The sequence below is a fragment of the Pempheris klunzingeri genome, chromosome 4 (assembly GCF_042242105.1).
Source record: "Pempheris klunzingeri isolate RE-2024b chromosome 4, fPemKlu1.hap1, whole genome shotgun sequence".
Lineage (NCBI taxonomy): Eukaryota > Metazoa > Chordata > Actinopteri > Acropomatiformes > Pempheridae > Pempheris > Pempheris klunzingeri.
Genome location: NC_092015.1, coordinates 14,160,249 through 14,181,207, shown reverse-complemented (window position 1 = coordinate 14,181,207; position 20,959 = coordinate 14,160,249). Strand labels below are relative to the sequence as shown.

Below are 20,959 nucleotides of genomic sequence, written 5' to 3'. Positions count from 1 at the left end.
CGATAGAAGCACAGCAGAGACGTGCCAAGGAGAGGGAGGGTGGCTGCACACGTCTTTGCTGCTGCATTCAGAGACAACGATACACCTTTTCACCAGCAGAGACCAAACAGGTCAGTGATGAGGAACTGTATTGGGGTAGCATCAGCTTCAAAGTCTGAGTTTGGGACAGTACACAGCAGCAGCTCCGTTTTGATAGATTTAATCCAGTGTCCATGAATTGCTCTCAGTCTGGCTCCTCACCTGGGACCTGTTTGCCCTGGAAGACCAGGAGCTACCACCCAGACTACTGCCTACAATCCCAAGTTCACAGGGACGCTCAAACCCTTCCACCACGATAAGGAGACGGCTCTTGGAGGGGATATTGTTAACCTTTTCCTCTATTTTAAGCTCCAACCCACGCTGTTTAGCGGCATCATGAGATTATACTAGATGGACAGTGGATAGCAGCAGCCTGTCCTGTTACAGTGGTACAGATCCACGGTGGATGGAGCTGTGCTGCAGACTAAAAAGTGTCACTGTTGACTTACAAATTGATATTGATATTTCTGTTATTGTATGAACAGTGTCTGTTTTATAGTATTTTCTATTTTGGGTTGCATTTTATGAGAAACTGTTTCTTTGGATAGTTTGATAAATTATCATTAAATTACGATTTCAGAGTTTGTACAACTTGCAGTCTTATTATTGTATCTGTGCTGTTGGCCAAAAAAGCACAAGCATGGGTTGATATTGGATCATAATCCAATGAACACTGAAACAGAACAGCCTGGCCACCACTAGGTACCGCTAATCTTGTTTGTGATGCATGCATTACTTCGTAGCACACTTCAAACTGCTTAACACAGTTAAATGTTTTTACCACAAAAACTGGTCGTCACATTGTCTTTTTTTTTTCATTTTGCTTTGATTTCACAGAATGTAGTGACGTCTAAGAAAAGGTGGATCCACTGTTCGCAAGTGTTGCTCATCTATAAGATGATTTGAAAGTTAAAGATCAGGGATTGGGAGGAAGTGACTTCTCCAGCAGACATGCTGGACATCTGACTCACCTCTCTTCTCAGAAAGATGAGGTCATCTCTCCCACAAGTCATCCCTGTCTCTGTTTGTGTCACAGGCCGCTGTTTCCTTCCCTTTCTCCATTAAGGGTTTATAGTACATGAGAGAGCAGCTCTGAACCTGAGCTCTGACTGACCACAGCACTGATAATAACCCACGTGAGACTCACATAGTCTCTGCAGAATGGCACGAGGTTATGTGCACTTTTAAAAAGACATTGCTGTTGTAGTTTGTGCGGACAGAGAAAGCCTTTTTGATATCATTAAAACAGCTTCTATAAGGGCTTTCAGGTTTTCTATTGTTCTTTATCCACCTCTTCTGCCTGTCCTCTCTGTCCATGTACTCGCCCTGCCCTCTTTCTCACTATCTCCCCATCACGTCATCTAGCTGTGGGCTGCTAGTAACCATGGAAACCAGCCGTTTTGCTCTCCTTCTGTCGACATTAGTACACATCTCTACCCCATCCTCTTCCCTTTTTCTGACAGTTGCTGGCGACTGTACATATTAAAAATGTTTGAGTGTGTTTTATTGTGTTTTTGCCACATGTTGGGTGAAGTGGGGGTCAGGAGAGTGCCGGGTACTTTGCGTAAATGTCTGCTCTCAGCGCCGAGGCTCTTTGACAGATCTCTGTCTATATTGTTCACTGTTGCTTAGCTGTGCTTTGAGTGCTTATATTTGAAACAGAGCACATTCAAAACCTGGAACAGGAGGTGTTGTATATAAATATTAACCCCTATTTTGTTCACCTGCTTTGCTGCACTTTGTCCAAATGATATTGCATGTGCCCTGTTGTCTCTGCACCATAAAAAACACTCAAGACGTTGGCTATGATTCATGATTACTACCTCACCCCCTGGAGCTACATAAATAAACTGCTCCACCATGTGGTTTGCATACAACACCATGCAACACAAACAGGACATAAACCTTAAATCAAAGATTTTTTTTTTTCTACTAAGATTTGCTGGCTTTCTCGTTCTCCTACAATATTACTCTGTCAGGTTGCTGTAGTGCTGTTTTCTCAGTTTTTCTTCCCCCTTTCCTTTGTAGTCTGCACAGAAAGATTTGACTGATGTAGAACAGTTGAATGCCCTCTCCATAGTCGTATTGGTAGTGGCAGTTCAGACTTTGGTACATAGCTGATGTTGTCCTGCCAAGTGGTCTTCCTCATTCTCCATCCTCTGAATTAGACTGTAAAAGACTGGTGTGACATCTCATCGGTGGGTTTGGTGGAAGCACACCTGCTCACACAGACTGACACACCCACACCACATCAAAGCCTCCCCTGTGCCTCAGCTCCCCTTGCCTGCTTATACACTTTCTCAGACATGCTAACAGCTTGCTAGCCTGTCTGCCCTCCCCTCCAGTTTTCTAGACTTGCGGCAGGTTGGCTGTCAGAGGAGTAGATAACCTCCTGCTAACCTTCAGCTGTAATAAGGCCGGCTCCTGTTGTCATGGGGATTCAGGTGGGCAGAGGGAGACGAGGGTTTCAGTGCTCAACGCTGACCGAGAGGGCGCAGGGGGCACAGGCTGGGCTGACAGATTGTCCCCCCCACCCCCTTCATGTTGGCACCTCAAAGCCTTGCCTGCCTGACAGCTTGTCTGCTTCTCCTGGCATTAGTGGTTGAGTTCACTGTGCGCAAACACAGGAGGGCTGGAATCAAGGAAATATTGTATTACGATCAGAGGAAAATAGCATTTTTATCAGACATTCATGAATTCAGTGTCTTTGTTTGTGTTCTTTGCATCATTTTTTCCATCCTTTTAAGTCAGTTTTTGCCAAGTTATGCATATAATAATAAAAAACCAAACCCAAAGGAGAAAAAAAACATGAGTTGTTTGACATTGAGTCTGCAGAGTTAAGATTTTCTGTTTATGAAGGGGGGACTCCCAATAGAAAAGGGAATTGTCTAAATTAATAAACTGAAGTAGCAGAGGCCAAGACATCCTGACTTTTAGTCCTGGTTAGGGGCCCATTCTCCTGAGCTCACAGACCAGGCAGTGGTCCCTATGAATAGTGTTGAACTCTTGGAGTTTGCTTTTATCGGTGACTTTAAATAGCAATTATCTGATACAGTCTTGAGACATGCAGAACATAATTTCATAAAGTTTCAGGTCCACCTGGTGAGCTTTAGTTGTGTCTCCTATTGAATATTAGCTCAACCATGCTAGCCTGGTTAGCACAGCCTGAATAGTTAGAACCACTGGTAGCCAGAGTTGGAAGAGCCTCTATATGAACACATGTTTAGCAGCATCATGTTTCCCTGTAAATTACTGGCCTTATTATTCTTGTTCTAATATGTGTTCAATGCCGACACTGACAGATCTACTTGGATGTCAGATTGAAGGTGCTGACATAACAGATGTAGGGAAATATGGCTGTAATCAATAATCATCTATATCATGATATGGGTAACACACAGAACATACAACTCTTCACACAAAAGTGCTATTTAATTATTTTGTTTTTGTTTACATTTTTCCTGGAATCATTGAATGGGACAACAGCATTTGGTAAATTGATATAGCAATATAGTCATATTGTCACAATGCATTTAAAATATTGAAGAACTGCTTAGCCCTGAATCAAAGTACTGCTTTACTCTATTTGGTGTATATACAGTTATTGCATGAAAAAGTCAAATGAATTACGTATTTTTCTGCATCCTCATGATGGAGAATAAAAGCCTGAATTATTGAGAGTAACTCACTTGAACCTCATTAATAACTTTGTAAATTGAACTGCTGCTGAGGTTGCAGTCATAAACCAGAGTGTTAGATGTGTGTGGTTTGTGTTTCTGCTACGGCAGCCCACGAGACGAAAATTTGAAGAGCGGAGCTGGCCTTTTTTCTCCTCACTGTCAGCTCTGCCTGTCTTGTCTGTTGTCTGTCCTATCTGGACATCTCTCTGCACATATTTGAAATAGTAGGACAGTTGCACGCCTCCCTACCACCCCCACCATCTTTGTGCTGGCTGCCTGAAAGCTCTGGTGTCTTTTGAATGTCAGCAAACTTATGCATGAAAAGGAGATGGACTGAAGTGAAATGGAAGTATCCAGAAGCTTAATCAGTTTGCAGGTCTGTCTTTCTTCTCTCTGTGTCTATGTAGGTGGCAGTGGGATGTATACTGACACTCATTTTCCCCATATCTACACCACAGGGAGCCATCTCCTCCCATTATTTGCCCACAGCAACAAGAACTCATTATAGAAGCCAGACAGATGTGTTCTCAATTTGTGTCGAATGGGCGGAGAGGGGTGTGCATGTGTGTGTCAATGAAAGAGTGTGTGTGTGAGAGAGAGCAGCAGACTGTGTATTGTTATAGGTAGTGCTATGTGTCAGACTGCCTTTATGCATGTTAAGCATTTTTATTATATAGCTGGAAGTGTGATAGCTCCTGATAACTTCTGAATGTGTGAAAAGCATGTCAAATTTTTCATCATACAGTTTCCTGAACATGCTCATTTTCTGTCTTTGTTTTACAGTGCTGAATGCAACTCCATTACTCGCGTTGTTTCCCGTGGCACTAACAACTATCTTGTCTTCTAATCAGGAGAACTAATTACGGGTCCTCTGTCTGTTTCAGAAATCGAGCGATAGCTGATTATCTTCGTTCCAATGGATATGAAGAGGCATATTCCACTTTCAAGAAGGAGGCGGAATTAGATAATGTGAGTAGATTAAGGGTGGACACATACATCCGCACAGCCAATCAGACCAATTTATACACACAATATGCCTTGATTTCCACTTTATTTGTCTTTTTAGTCAACATGTTCATGAGTGTGACCGGTAGCACCTGCACCCAATTATGGGGGTCTGTCTGATTATGGGGGTCTATGCTACATGCTCCTGCTCCTCAGAAAAGCCTTTATCCACTTGTAAATGTTGCATTTACCCACGCACGCACGCACAAAATCCTCTGTGGAAGAACAGTTGCATTGGATTGCACAGGTGTACCTAATAAACTGAACACACAGTCTAGTTTTATGATGCCTATGATGTTGAATTATGTGTTTTAAGTATTAAGGTGCTGATGTACCGGACTACATTATACTGATAGGATCCCATCATGTATGTAAATGCTTAAATGTATGTACAAAATTAGAAACGCAGCACACATCAATACAGTGTAGTCTAGAACTGCACCATCTTAAAGTATGGTCTCCACGATGAACATATAATTTGAATTTCAATAGATTGTTCTAATTAAGTGGCCACTGGGTGTTTTTCCCCTCTCCTTAAATTTTTTTCAAAAAACCAGAATGCAGCAGCATTATGCATCTGGGCCATGCTCTTCTCATTTGTCCTTTTGTTCCTGTCTCTTGTACTCAGCAGTGTACAAATCCATAAAATCCATCATATGCCCTTAAACCTCATGGTGGCTGTATTATTTCCTATGTAATTTATTTTAGTACAGAGATAAAATGTGAATGAAAATGTGCCGCTGGCTGCACCTGCAGAAAAAACCTGGAAGTGGAAACATTAAGTATTTTAATGAGCCCCAGTGCTCATGAGCAAACTGTTATACTAGTTATACTGTAATACTAGATCTCAAACCCTTCTTCATCTTAGTCTCTATTCTTTTCATTTTTTTCCATCTGCCACTCGGTAGCACCTCTTCTTTCACCTTGTGCTCATGTGACACCCCACCCCCTTCTCCTCGGTGTCTTCATTCGTTCTTCTTCCAGACGTTCTCTCTGTGGCAGCCCTATGGAAGCAGGCTGAATAATAGATGAATGGCACGGAGGGATAGGTGCACCCTGTTGGTATTAGCGCTCAGCTCCACATACACACACACACACACACACACACACCGTGGCAGCACCATGCTAAACATCCAACTGATCTTTAGCACCATTTCCCTGCAGCCACTTTAGTATTATTTTGATAGTGACATTCATTACCAAGGCATTTTTGAATGTGGTTAGATTTTGTTCAAAGTGACTTTAATGTTCTTTACTCTGGTTACTCGGCGGCTACTTCAGTAGCAGTTTAAGGTTAATGCTATGTGAGGTCGCGTGCACTAGCAGGTTTTCGTAATAATTAATAGGGGGCATGCTTTAGCTTTATTTTTGACTCTTAAGAGATAATTTACATGCCTGCAGGCACACACTCACTCAAACAGACACACTTATGGTTACTACCCACTGTCAAGAGACTGGCAGGCTGCAGTGAAGTCTGGCACTTTGTGTGTGTGTGTGTGTGTGTGTGTGTGTGTGTGTGCGTGCGTGCCTGTCTTTGTGTGTTTGTGTAATGGGCAGAGTCTCCGGGCAGATGGCAGATTAGATGATGGCAGACTTGTCCAAACTGGGTCCCCTGTTCTCCCTCCCTGTTTTCTTTCTCCTCCATTTCTCTGCAGTGCCTCATTTCACCTCTTTGTCTTTTACACACCTCACGTTAGTCTGAGGAATCACCTCTTGTCACTGAGAAGTGTTAAAAACAGCCGTTGGTGGTGCCCGCAACTCTCCACATTTCTAGGTTGCCTGTTATTGTTTCCGACTGGGGCTGAGGAGCTAGCTGTGAAATTGGAGTGCAGCGCTAATTTTCTCCCTCACTGGCACTCATGGCTGTCTGTCACTGTGGGTTTTTGATGCTTTGATAGCTTGTAACAGCCTCAAGGCATTGTCATACATGCAGTGCCATCAAGACTGTTGTATTGGTTTTATCGGATAAGACTAAGCAAAAGATTACTTTCTCTTCTTATTTAGCTTGATTTTATTTGAGGCAAAGAATAAGGTCCATGTCAGCATTGACATGAGTTAAGTTGTTACAGATAAGTCATTATGATATTGTAAATTAACAACTCACATGATAGCAAATGAAATTTCATGATATCTTAGAATTAGTGATTAGACAAAGAAAATAATGTGAAGACGTGGCCTTAGATTCTGGGATATGTTGATTTTCTGACATTTTGTGGCCCGAAAGCCAAATAACCAAGAAAATAATCTGACCGCCAATTTGATAGGGAAAATAATCGGCAGCTGCAGCCCCAATTTTATCTTCAGTTCGTATGCAGCAACAGAGGAAACACGGCACCATGTTATTTAGTTTCTTTCTTGGCAGTAAGAAACAGACTGTATGTGCCATGAAGTCCATTATGTAAAAGGTGGTGGCCAGCTCGTGGAATTAGCCTGCAGGTGGAATCAGGCTTCTGTCTGCCAAGACCGCCACAAGTTAACTTCCACCGCTGCCTCCAGTACCGGGTGTGTGGCTGTAAGCTGCCTAAGCCTTTCTTGTCTGCAGGAGATTAGCTTGTGTGAGAAGGATTAGGACTAGGGTGTGTGTTTGTGTGTGGCATGTACGTGTTTGTGTGTGTTGTACAGTAAGTTGGTGGTGTCTGGCAGTCAGTGGTGGCCTGTGAGGGGTGTGTAAATAATTCCCTGTTCTTTCTTACTATAGCCAAAGACCTCAGCACGCCACCCCAGCTGGCCCCCCTCCCACAGGCCTCCCTGATTATGCTGAGCCCACGTCTTTGATTGGCTTTCTTCACATGTTTGCCTGATATGCTTCTTTTTTTTTTTTTTTCCTCCTCTCTGCACAGAATGAAGAATTGGATAAGAAGTACGCCGGCCTTTTGGAAAAAAAATGGACCTCAGTCATCAGATTACAAAAGAAGGTTTGTGGGGTTTTTTCCCATCAATGAACGCTTGTGGGGATTGTAGTCTTGTGAATGGTTTGTGATATTACTGCTGAATCCACTGTTCACACTGAACATCTACCAAGAAATAGAAAGCATTAATACAATTGTTAACGCAAAATATTTTCTTAAAAACGCAGATTTCAGCAACTTTTAACACCCTTTAAAGCCAGTGTATTCTGAATCGATGTTTTCTGTCCCTGGTTACGTGTGCATTTCCATATATTTTACTTTCCGTCTCTTCATTGCTAACTTGTACCTGTACGCTCCGGGCAGGTGATGGAACTTGAATCCAAACTGAATGAAGCTAAGGAGGAGATCACCCTCGGTGGGCCTGTAACTCAGAAGCGCGACCCCAAAGAGTGGATCCCACGTCCACCAGAAAGGTATGCGCTGAGTGGCCACCGCAGTCCAGTCACCCGCGTCATCTTCCACCCGGTCTTCAGTGTCATGGTGTCGGCCTCTGAGGACGCAACAATAAAGGTCAGTGCTGCAGGAGGGTGGGATTGGTGGTTTGGTAATGGATTTGTTGTAGCTCATCTTGAAATGGGGCCGTGGAACTAATATCCTTAATCTGTCGGGGTTTTCAAACCATGTCCTGCAGAGAGTCTGCAGGTTTTACAAATAGAAGCTGTGTCAGGTGATTAGTTTAGCATCTTTGGGCTGAAGGTGTGCAAATCTGTGAAGTCGTTATAAGATAATCCTGATCTGTCGTGCGCATCTATTGATGTTTGTTTTCTAGTTCAGCATAACCACATGCTGTATGTACTCGATGTAAACACTTAAAGGTTTCCAAAGCCACACTAGATAATCATTTTACCAAGGATGCTTATGTGACATCTTCAGTTTTAGGATGTTATTCTCTGTGGACATGTAATTATCTTTGTTTCAGACTGATTTATGATGAAGACAAATAGTGTTGTTGGCAGCACTTTGTTTAGAATGAGGTTATTCATTAAGGAAGAAGGTTGAAGGTAAGTCTGTGAACCATAGAGACTGGTAGACTGGCTTGAGGACTCTGGTGAAGAATGCTTAAATGAATTGTCAAAACAGTCAGCAGGCCAACTGACTAGCATGCATTTCTTTTCAGTTTCCCCTCACCTGCCAAAGTGAAACAACATTTATGCTTCTCCATTAATTCAATGTGTGCTGCCGCGTCTTTGAGGGAATGTAAACCAAACTCAGCTGTTTCGATTGTCCAGTTGCTAAAGTAGCAAATGAACTGTGAATACAAACTTCTGTCAGATTTATCTGTTGTGTGACTTTGGAGCTTCCTCTGTTCGTCTTTGGATACTGGCCAACTAAAATGAAGACATACAGCGTGTGGTTTAAGGTGATTTAAAAAAAAAAAAAAAACAGGACTACAGTGCCTTTCTTTGTTTGTTTTCACACATCCTCTTCAATAATAGAATTCAGCTTTAAAACCGACAGAGTGGTCTTCTCTAATTTAGTGCCAGCTTGGTGGCAGCTCTACCACACACATCTTTTGCTCACTCTGTGAATGCTGCTCCTCTCTCCTCCTCCTTCCCATCAATTACGTCTTGCTCTTAAGCATTTCCTCCCCTAACTCTCACTCCTGGACACGCCCTGGATTACGTATCCCTTTCTCTCTCTGCTGTCTATGTATTCCTAGATTCCCTGTATAAACTCCATCGTCTGTCTCTGGGCTATTTTCGCCGCAGCAGCTCTCTCTTGCCTCGCTGCACAATGCCAATACTCTGTTGAGCTGTTTGTTCTACATATTTTATTCATGAGACAATAAGAGACACATGTACACCTCCTCAGCTATAACCCACCCAGCAGGGATTCCTCTCTCCGTTTTGGCATCTTCTTCCTTTTCCGACCCCACCCCTCCCTCCCACTGCAGCCCCGCCTCCCAGCATCCTGCCGCATTCATCCTCCACTTACAGCATCAGCTGCCCCTCCATCAGAGCCATCCATCCCTCAGGAGGAGCCAAGCCTGGGCCCAAATCTAAAATTCAGCCCAGCACTCTTGCACCTCTTTTGCTGGCTGCCCCATGTCTCTGTGGCCTGGCTTGACTCCCCCTGTGTCCTACTTTTCTCCTCCTGAACAGCTCTGTTAAATTTTTAACTGTGGAGTAGACGGTGTGCTCTTTACACTCTGTCGCTGACTGAGAGGCTCATCGGCTTTCCGCCTCGTGCCAATGAGGCTGCCTTTTGAACTGTTCATTTCATTCATGCAGCCTGACATTGTGCTCTTGTTAATGCATTTCTCGTTGGGAGGAGGTGTATTTTTGATTTGTTCTTTTTTTTCCTTTTATTTATTTGTGTGTTAAATTGATTAATTGCAAAAATAATCTACATGAATCTAGAAATAACAAAGCCTTAGAGCAGCTAACCTAAAGCAGTTGTTTCACATTTTGGGACATATCCTTACTGTCTTTCCTGCCAAGAGATGAAGATTGATATCACTATCCTATCTGTGCAGTTAATTCATTGAGCTGAAGCCAGCAGCCGCTTAGCTTAGTATCAAGACTGGAAACTGGGAAACAACTAGCCCACCTCTGTCCAAAAGAAACAAAATCCGCCTACCAGCACCTCTAAAGCTCTTTTTTTTTTTTTGTAAAAGCAATAATTCGGTGGATTATTGGATGGCAATTTGGCCATCTACCCAGCATGCTATGCAGAAAGATGATGTCAACATTCTTAATCCCGCCCACAAAGATCTGATTGGTCAGTTGTTTTTTATAATCTGTGGAAGTGGGTGTCATGAGCCAAACACCACATTAACTATTTTTTACCTTTTCTTTTTTTACTCATTCCCCTGTTTCTGTTGTCCCTTGCTCAGTTTTCCCTCATCCTCCCCCTGTTTCTCCTTGTCCTCTCTCCTCTGCTTACGTGGCAGATCTTTGCATGGCAACATGTTACCTCTAGTTCAGCTTAACCTTTCACAGTATGCAAATCAGCAGGTCCTGGGTGTAGCACTGTGCTCACTCAGACATGTCAACCAGAGGCTAGTTTAATTTAGACAAGGGCAAAGAGCTTGGGCGTCAGCTTACTTATCGCTTACCTCATAAACAGCACATACAAAGAGAGTCTTTGTGTTATTATTGGCCTTTGAATGACAAAGATCCAAGAAGAATATGAACGATGAATCACCATAAAATAGGGCAAGTTTTTTTGGCGGCTGCTTTAATAAAATCTTTGGCATCACTGGTGCCACAGCATTTAGTTACAGGTAGTTAATGAATTATGTGGTTTCAGATTCTGCTGCTAAATACCTTCTGTGTGTCGATTGTTAAACCTGGTGCACCTCCAAACACATTAACTGCATTGATCTTCAGGATAAGCCCCCCTCTGCACTTTGTACCTCGTGGCCATCTGCACTGTCTGTAGCCTCCTTTTGGGGGGGGGCTCCTGTCAACGTCTGCCCAAAGTCCCCCACCCCAAGGAGGCTTTATCCCTCCGTGACAAACCGTCTGTCTGCTTGAAAGCAAGAGACGTAGCAGCTTTTTCAGGCTAGAAAATCAGGCTTACTGCTGTTTACCCCATTTTCTGTTTGTGCTCCAACTGGCACACTCAACACAATAAACTGTCTCTGTTTTTATCAGGCCTGAATGTAACCCTAATTGGCATCCAGGCTCATGCATCCCTGCCATTAGCAACAGTAATGCGTCACATATTCTGTAATTCAATATACAAAGAGTGTGTGGCGACTACAAACTGAGGCCTGTGTGAGCTCTTAAGACCATTGTCATTACAGTACAGTATTTTTTATTACTCTGCCGTCAGTGTTTCTTTTTGTTTGGACTGTGATATGACTTCCCAGGACAGCTCGGTTGTCTCCTCTCAGCTCGTTCTGTCTGCTGGACCGTTCAGCTGAGAAACCACGTGACGCAAGGCCACAGATGATGTGACATTTGGGGACGTCGCTGGTGTTTAGAAAGGGATTCAGTTCGAGATAAACGGCATACATATGTTTACGTATCGGCTATGTCTGTTGGGGAAATTTGTGTGCTCTCTCATACATTTGTTTCTCTAAAGCTAATGTATGCACACGTTGTCTTCTGCAGGTGTGGGACTACGAGACAGGAGACTTTGAACGCACACTGAAGGGTCACACAGATTCGGTGCAGGACATCTCTTTTGACCAGACCGGCAAACTGCTCGCATCCTGCTCTGCAGACATGACTATCAAGCTTTGGGATTTCCAAGGCTTTGAGTGCATCCGGACCATGCATGGTAAGAAAGGAAAAATGAATCTGAGAAATGTGCATGGGCAGGAATTTGCAGCTATGGAGTCTGCACAGCTGCTACCACTTGTGTTATCAATGTGAACATGCTGCGTTATGGTTTTCATGTCACTGCACCATAAACGTAGCTAGTGACTGTCCGCAGGGCTCAGGTGCAGCAGATGCTGTTCGTTATCACATTTGTTGCTGGTGAGGAACCTCAATTTGCTCCAGTTGACAGCAGGAGATTTACAACCATAACAAATGTATTGTTTTAGCCCTTTTGTCTCTCCTAGTACCCAAACAACTCCTCACTCCCCACCACAATATCAACAGATAGTTGGATGCAGCTCTTTGTATATTGTATCATTTAAATTGCAAAAAAATCTACATTCTTTTCTTGCCTGAGAATCTACTGCACCATTGGTCATGTCCCTCAGCATACAAAACCCCCTCTTTTACACCCTAATTGCCAAGTAAATGATGGCAGCACGGTCTACATGTGCCCTCAGGCCCTCCTGGTTTTAAGCAACAGCATGGGAATCATTTTTTTTCCTTGTTGGAATTGTGAGAAGTCCCCCCCCCCCCCCCATCAATCAGCCAACTGCAGAACCAAACAATATGACGCTTCAGGATGTCACAGTTTCTTCTCCTCTATATAAGTCTGCTAGACCTGCCAATTAATGTCTGACTGTGGAGCAGACATGACTGAATATCAATGAAATAAATAAGCCTACTTAGCGAACAGACAGTTACAGAGTGAGAAACCGCTTTCACTGGTTCCCGGTCTTTTTTTCTTTTTTGTAAGTGGGGCTGTGAGCTGCTGGCACACTTACTCAAACAGACGAGCTGCGTTCACACTGTGCGGAAAAACCTTGAAGTTCAGAGATCCCGCTATCTAGTTTTGTCCACCACCATTTCTCCTCCATCCTTCCTTCTGCGCTCGTCTACATTCACTTTCAGCCCTTTCAACATTTCCTCCATTTTCACCCACCCCTCATTTTAGCATCTTTAAAAAAAACTAAAAAAACATAAGGGCCAACTGGTGAAGTAGATTAGTGCCGATTTGGACAGCAGTTTAATTATCCTCTTCAGCACCAGATAGCACTTTTCTGTGTAGCTGCCACCCATTATTATAGCCTGATGGCATGTGTGTATACGCACGCACACACTCTCTTGGTTAAGCTGGCCTTTTAGAGTATACTTACTGTTGTCTTCATCTGTTTAGCAGCTTAAATATGGCCCAGCGTCTAGGTAATTAGGCATCTCTTATTCTCCGTGGAACAAAGTAAGCCCCAGCAAATTGGCTGCCTTGCTTGTCATTTAATTGCCTAATTACCAATTGCCAAACCCATCGTTTTTTGGTGTCGTTGGTGGCCGAAGATTGCTGAATTTTGAGTGTTATTGCTCTGTTTAGAGTAAAGAAGTAAAGATGAAAGAGATTGGGTGTAACCGTCTGAAATGATTAGATTACATTTTACATCTAGGTTCAAATGTTGAGTTGGGTTGTGTTGCTCAGAAAGCGTTGTAATGGTTTCTGGCTCTTACTGATGTCTTGTTTTTGTCTGTTTTCCAGGACATGACCACAATGTTTCATCTGTAGCCATCATGCCTAATGGAGATCACATAATTTCTGCTTCAAGGGACAAAACCATAAAAATGTGGGAGGTGGCAACCGGGTACGCACCTTCCAAAGACATCCTTAAGACCACTACGTCTTTCTCACATAGTAATTTGACATTCTGTTCAATCACATCCACCCATGGTAACTCCTTCACTGTTTACTGTCCATTAGCTACTGTGTGAAGACCTTCACGGGCCACAGGGAGTGGGTTCGTATGGTGCGGCCCAACCAGGACGGCACACTGATTGCCAGCTGCTCCAACGACCAAACGGTGCGCGTGTGGGTCGTGGCCTCCAAAGAGTGCAAGGCTGAGCTGCGGGAACACGAACATGTGGTGGAGTGCATCTCCTGGGCACCAGAGAGCGCATACCCCATCATCCAAGAAGCCACAGGCTCTGAGGTAAAGGACCACGAAGTTATCTTGTTGCACCGCCGTTACTCTGGATCACACACTTGATTCCATAGGCTAAACTTTAACTGAGACTTGCCCAAATGAACGGTTGTGGTGCAAATAATGTGATGGCGCTCATGTGCCTCCTTTTAGTGAAAGCAGACCTAACAGGGGACCTCATGGTTGTGTGCCAAGTCATTAACACTGGATTTCTCACAGCATCGGGTCATTTTGAGGAGAGCATGTTCCTTTGCTACATGCGTAGCCATATCACTGAGTCTCACACGTCACTGCTCAGACCCTAAGACATGTGAACGGACGTGAGGAGTGTGCGTGTGCATACACAGACATCAGCAGCAGCATGGCCTGGAGTCAGCTCAGACTCCTTCCTCATGCCTTGTGATCTCAAGTGTGTCCAATTGTAGCCATGTCAGATTAAAACAATATTTGCCCCCGCAGCTGTTGTCCCAGACTAGCCTGCCTGCAGTGGAAAACAGTTTTCCACTGGCACAAAGGCCGATTTTTGTTTTGTTTCTTAACTGAGGTGAAACACGCACAGAAGTTGCGAATCACTGGGAGATAAATGGACACCAGAGACGTCTTCACTGCTGAAACTCTTTGCTGTAAACTCTTTGGACAGAGCTTTCACAAATATCTGCTTTAGCCAAAGGTTGAATAATTGTAAAGGAGCCCAGTTCCTCCACCAGCACTGTGTTGAGCGTCCTGAGGGCTGCTGGCAGCTGGGGTTTAAGAGGTAGACAAGCGCTTGAGGGTTTTCCCACCTCCCCCTTCTTACACTTGCTCTTTCACCAGTTGTCTGCAACAGAAAACAGTTTTTTTTCTTTTTGTTTTTAGCAACTCTGTACAGAGTAATGAAATGCCTGAAGTACAGCACAAAAACAAGGTTTGTGTTTGGATGAAATGCAGGAAATCTGGCTGTGATGTTTGTGCTGGAGATATTTATCGAAATATCAATTTCCCAATTGGCTGATTTCTGTTTTTTTACACTGCAACATTTTAACAACTCTGGTTGTTGCTTAAACGCACCTGGCAGCCTGTTTGCACACAGTCTCTACTGATGCAGTGAAAACTATAAGGCATGTAATTGCTGCTATTTCCAGTGTACCTGACACAGCTTTTAAACGTCTTCTGTTAAGGTGGTAAAAGTACTTAGTGGTGAATGTAGCAGGTAATGAATTTATTTAAGCTAATCCCTCTCTGTGCCCCATGGTGACGGATGACGAGTGGATTTAAAGAGCTGCATTTCCTTTCTTTTGTTGTTCTAGGAACAGGAATGGATGCAAGGCCTCAGCACATTCCTTAAAATAAGATTGCCTTTAAAATTATGCTTAGTAATTGTTTTTAAATTCTACTGAGGTTTAAGGTTTTTGACAAAATTACTTGGATATGTTTTCTGTGCTGGAAATAATGAAGCACACACAGGCTGTATTGGTTATTATTGATATTTCATGTCTGCCTCTTTGTTTCTACCCAGACCAAGAAGAGCGGTAAACCAGGCCCGTTCCTGCTGTCTGGCTCCAGAGACAAAACCATCAAGATGTGGGACGTTAGCACTGGCATGTGCCTTATGACACTGGTGAGCACCATCTTTGGCGTTTAAGGCACCTTATTTGATGACTTATATCTATATTTAAATATTTTAATAAAATGTCTAGAGTGAAAGCAGCTCGATGGGATGAACTGATTGACAACTGGTGCCTTCAACAGTGTCTGTCTGTCTGTCTGTCTCACAGGTTGGCCATGACAACTGGGTGCGTGGTGTCCTTTTCCACCCTGGCGGCAAGTTTATCGTGACCTGTGCAGATGATAAGACCTTAAGGATCTGGGACTACAAGAACAAGCGCTGCATGAAAACCCTGTGTGCCCACGAACACTTTGTTACCTCTCTGGGTAAGAAGCCTCCCACCCCGAGAAAATCTTCATCCTTGTTATTGTTTGACCAGTCGGTCTCCTGAGGTGCAGCAGAACCTCTTTGCTGTAAACTCTTTGGACAGAGCTTTCACAAATATCTGCTTTAGCCAAAGGTTGAACAATTGTAAAGGAGCCCAGTTCCTCCACCAGCACTGTGTTGAGCGTCCTGAGGGGTGCTGGCAGCTGGGGTTTAAGAGGTAGACGAGCGCTCGAGGATTTTCCCGCCTCCCCCTCCTCGTATCTGCAGCTTTTCAGCAGATCAAGGCTCAGGAACTCTCTTGAGGAGCTCCTCAGCCAACTTTTCCCTGGCAAGCCGTTTGAAACCCAGTCCTCTTAAATCCTACTTCAACCAAAGAGGATATCGCTGTGAGCTATTGATGTGATGAATTCTGGAGCAGTGTGGAGAAGACAAAGCACCTTTGTTTGGCTTCATTGGAAGGGGAAAAAAAGTATTTTCCCCATTTTGTAAAACGTATTGTCCTGTCTGTACACACGATACAAAACCAAGTGCTTTTCCCAAATGTGTTTGCATTCTGCCTGTAAATAGCCTGATAGGGATGCTGACACGGTTTCCCTCGTAGCTTATTTTCAGGATGGTGGTCATGTTATTAACTTTGGTTATTCCTCAATTAATTAGTGCTTTGATGTATCAGTGCCAGCTAACGTCACTTTGAGTGCACGTGGTAGGTGAGAAATATGCAGATTTGAAAGTTAATATTTCTGTAAGTGAAGTCAAACTGTTCTTATGGCACTGGACAACAAAGTTAATATTCTTCATCCTGCTCTGATTGGTCCATTTTTCCCCAACCAGCAGAAACAGTCAGTGATGAGGCAGATAGCTGGGGAACACTGATAAATGTTCATTGTTGCATTCATTCTTAAGTAACTCTCGTCATAAGAAGAGTTTGTTTCCTCCTGTTTGCTTTGTTCTGACGATCTTTTGTTTCTCCCACAGATTTCCACAAGGCCGCTCCCTACGTGGTCACTGGGAGCGTAGATCAAACAGTTAAAGTGTGGGAGTGCCGCTGATTTGGACCTTGGAGGATTGGACCCCCGCCCCAATTACCCAGACGCTCCTCTGGAATCCCTCCTCCACCCCTCCTGCCATCCCACTTCCCCTTTCATCTCACCCCTTCCCCCCTCCCACCCCCTCACCTAGCCCAACCTAAAGCTCACCCGCACATCATCTTCATCTCCTCCGGCTGCACTTACCACCATGGTTATTTACCCATCGCTCTCTCTGGTCCAATAACTATTGTCCTTCTATGTAAATTATTCCTGGATGTAGATCGAGCTATTAAATGTTACACAAAAAAGTATTCTTGCATGGTAATCCAAAATTGTATACTGTAAATTTACATAACGTCTAGAAGTACCATAGGTTTACCACGGGGCTGGCCGTCTGTCACACAGCCTTACCGACCAACCGAAGGCAGATGTTTTTGACTGGGTGTAAAATGTAGGGCACTAAAAACCGATAATTTAAGAAATGACAGTGTCTTTATGTGTAAGATTTATTTTTGTCTATTTTTTTATTTAGGATTTTTTTTCTGTTATTTCTCTCCTTCACTGTCGTAGTCTGTTGGTGCCTAGCTTGGTGAAACGTTCGAGAGATGAGGCAGGAAAAAGCATATATGACGCGATAAGATACGATTGTCTGTGGGGCTTTGTTATTGAAATAATCTGTAGCTTTATAACATCACTTCTCAAGTGTGCATACCATTTCTCTTCATGTGGAACTAGGTAATATTTTAATGGCTGTATATACGAATGTTTCAAACTGTTGTCCTTGGACCTCGGGGGCTTAAAAACAGCTTTGTACTCTCGTCATGGTGGCACATGAACCACTGCTAGGCTTTAGATAAATTATCCCATTAAGGAGTCTGCAGAGAAGTAGAGATGTCTAAATGTGGCTTTGTGGAATAACTGCACCGAGTTCTTCGTACAAAGCCCAACATAGAGAGCGAGTTTGTTTGGCTTTCGCTGTCAGTGAGCACCGTGGGTCGCAGCATCGCCTGAGCAGAGTTCAGGGATTACACCCGTTTAATCTCTAGCACTTGATAAAGACGTCGGGTGTGTCTCCCTTTAGGAGACGATTTCCTGTGACCTTGCATGTCAGAGTTTTGTTGAACCGAAGCCTCTGTCCACTCGTCGCCCCCTGACCCCCGTCAGCCTCGGCAGGGTCCGGTGCACCATAGGAATTATGTAAAGTCAGAAGACGCTCAGTTGTTCCATGGTGCCTCTGAAGGCTACAAACACGAGCCTCGTGTGAAATAAACCCGCTAAAGAGAAAACACAAAGGCATGATGAGGAGTCAAAGTGAGCCCCCTGGGTTTAATATCTGGGATGTGCAAAGATCTCTAATTTCTGAGGGGTGAAATGTGTTCTGCTTAATAAAAATGGTTTTGAGTAAAAAAAAAAAAAAAAAAAATTTTTCTGTGAAAATATGAAAATGTAAATTTAGCTTGATATCAAGAGATTTGGCAATTTTGTATCATCGCACTAAAGGATGGACTGGATGGGGAATTTAGGACTAGTGAGGAATCGCTAGCAGCAGACATGCTAAGTGGTCTGTTGATGTGGTTTCGTCCGTAGAGCGCTCTGCTGCTGAGGTTGGTTTTTGTTTGTGAAGAGCTCCTCGCTCCAGGATCAGATGTGGAGCAGGAAGCCTGAGCAGCGAGCGTCTCCACAGACGAACCCCGAAAACCATGTCGTACGTATGCAAACGTCTTCTGAGTGGCTTTTCTCAAACGTTCAGCTTTTGATCTTCGTGGAGTTGCAACTGTAAGACAGGAAGGTTTTTGGAAGGGCTGGAGTATAAATGTAAACCAGTCCAGGCTGTAGAAACAACCATTCCACTCCCCTTGGAGGACAAAAACAATGAAACATCTTGCTTCTGACTGTAGCTGACAAGGTGGTTCATTAATCTTGCACATCCCTGTTTTCACTAAATCTTTGGTCCGTTAATGATGATCAAAGACAACATTAAGATTTAATGATGTTGATAAATGCATAAACGTATAATTTCTGATTAGCCTTTTCATTCCAATGCAGTTCTTGGCTAATAAAGAATTCCACTGCTTAACTGATCTTATCTTCGCTTCTTTGCCACGTTTTTCCTCTTCCTGTGTGTACTGGATGTGGTGATCTGCTGCTCAAGCTCCTGCTAGTGGCTACTGTGAGCCTAGTGTGACCTGTTGATGTAGCACTGCTGCATGTAAACCTGCACCAGAGACAGAGCTGTCGGAACAAGTTTAAAGATTAAATAGTGGAGGCGTCCTATTAGAGGCCAATCAGTTCGATTAATAAGGTGAGGAAGTGCCTCGGTGTACTTAAAGTAGTTCTACACTTGGATGATAAAGTTGATACCACTCTTGCATTTGCACTGTAAATATGAAGTTAAAGCCTCATAGCTTAGTGTAAAGACTGGTTCAGGGGAAACTGCTCTTTGCCATGGTGACAAAACTCGTCAACCAGCACCTACAAAACGCATAATTAACATCTGGTTTGTTTAATCTGCACTAAACCCAGAGTGTCAAAACAACATGACTGTTTCTCAACTGGTCTCCTCTGGCAGCAGAAGTGCAATTATAATATTTGTGGATGCTCTTTTCTTGTCATTTAAAAGAGTTTGGCAAAAATGTTTTCTTTCTGGAAAATCTACATTTATGAATTAAGGATTTTTTTACCCCAGTAAACTTATAACATAACATTTGAAAAATAAGTCTCTGGGTCAATGTTTTTATAAAAGAGCCAAGTTAATTTGACCACAAGTACAGTTGATAACCCAGAAGCTGTTGGCATGACAACCGCTTTGCCTCTGGAGTCTCCCTGGTTGCCTGGCAACAGTGCTAGGGTAGCCATTCCCCTCTATTCCCAGTCTTTAAGCTAAGCTAAGCTAAGCTAACCAAACCAGCTGCTGGCTCCAGCTACATGTTTATGGTAGAAAAATGAGTGTAACCGATCTTTTGTGTATTTCCCCTACTGTCAGAGTATTTTCATGTGGCCGTGTCCTCGGTGAGTTCAGACAGCTCTGTTCATTGGCTGTAGAAAGGCTGGTTTTGTTGTGTGTGTGATGCTATTTGAAGGAGGTTTACGTCGTCCTCCTGTAAATGCAATGGGATTGTGGCAGACTAGAATGTCCCAAAGGAGAAACCCTCTCTTTCAGGGAATATTACTCATGTCTCCCTTTGGTATGTGCCCCCATATAAAGGTCTTATTTTTTCTACAAGCTGCTGTCTCTGTCCTAACTTCTTTGGGTGGAGAATAGGCTCATTTTGTAGTACAATTTGGCACGGCTAATGAGGATGCCAATGTGTTAAATGTTCTAGCTGAAGCCAAAAATGGAGACATTTGTCAGTACAATCTGGTTTAGCTTGATAAATCAGCCTCTTGTTGTTGGTCCAACACTGTGACCAACTTTTGAAAATGATGCGAGTCTCCTCAGGATCACACTATGACAAGCCAGACCACAAAATGTAAATGAAAAACTTGATTAAACAAGGATCAGGACGGTGTGTGTTCTGTTTCTTTTGTAAGAAATCAGTGGAAAAAGCTACAACACAGCTGCTGGTGTTGTATGCAAGCGTGTGCCCTGTTGAAGAAAAATCCCCTTTTGCCATTCGCAGGTCCGAAGCAATCCCTGTGCTGCTCTGGTCTGGTGTGTGAAAGGACTCACAGGCAGGTTTTGACTGTCTGTGAGTTGTTTCCTCCAGCCTCAAGTCCACCTGTCCTCTGTAACCTGCCCCGTGACTCACATCCGAGGGCTTCAGACTGCACAACAAGCTCCTACAGGAGAGCTCGTGATGTTTTCACCACTACGGTCTCACTCTTCACTCAGCAAACTGTTAACAATATACCTGGATGTCATTATTGTTTGCGATATAATAAAAGAAAAAAAAATCTGCATCTGTTGTCCTGCTTATTTAACGGGAGCTGCTGGTTGTTATACTTCTGGCCAGTGTACTTCAAGCAACAGTATGTGGGGACAAACCGGAGCTAAATGTAGAATTTGCAGTACTGAGAGTTAATTTGACACACCCAGGTTATTTTCAATCATTGTTCAAAAAATATTTTCATTTTCCACTTCCAGTATTAAGGCTCAACTAAGGCTCATACTT

General features: G+C 43.5%; 1 protein-coding gene across 1 annotated transcript in view; it reads left to right on the top strand.

Annotated features, from left to right (window-relative positions):
• LOC139199850 (lissencephaly-1 homolog) overlaps window positions 1–18,924 on the top strand; it is a 34,382-nt gene extending 15,458 nt beyond the window's left edge. Inside the window, exons 3-11 of the mRNA XM_070829029.1 lie at window positions 4,643–4,727; window positions 7,604–7,678; window positions 7,976–8,182; window positions 11,734–11,902; window positions 13,469–13,571; window positions 13,688–13,916; window positions 15,403–15,504; window positions 15,662–15,818; window positions 16,795–18,924. Of these exons, the coding sequence (XP_070685130.1) occupies window positions 4,643–4,727; window positions 7,604–7,678; window positions 7,976–8,182; window positions 11,734–11,902; window positions 13,469–13,571; window positions 13,688–13,916; window positions 15,403–15,504; window positions 15,662–15,818; window positions 16,795–16,868 (1,201 nt within the window). The 3' untranslated portion in view covers window positions 16,869–18,924. The remainder of the gene's footprint in view (window positions 1–4,642; window positions 4,728–7,603; window positions 7,679–7,975; window positions 8,183–11,733; window positions 11,903–13,468; window positions 13,572–13,687; window positions 13,917–15,402; window positions 15,505–15,661; window positions 15,819–16,794) is intronic.
• Window positions 18,925–20,959: the final 2,035 nt, after the last annotated feature.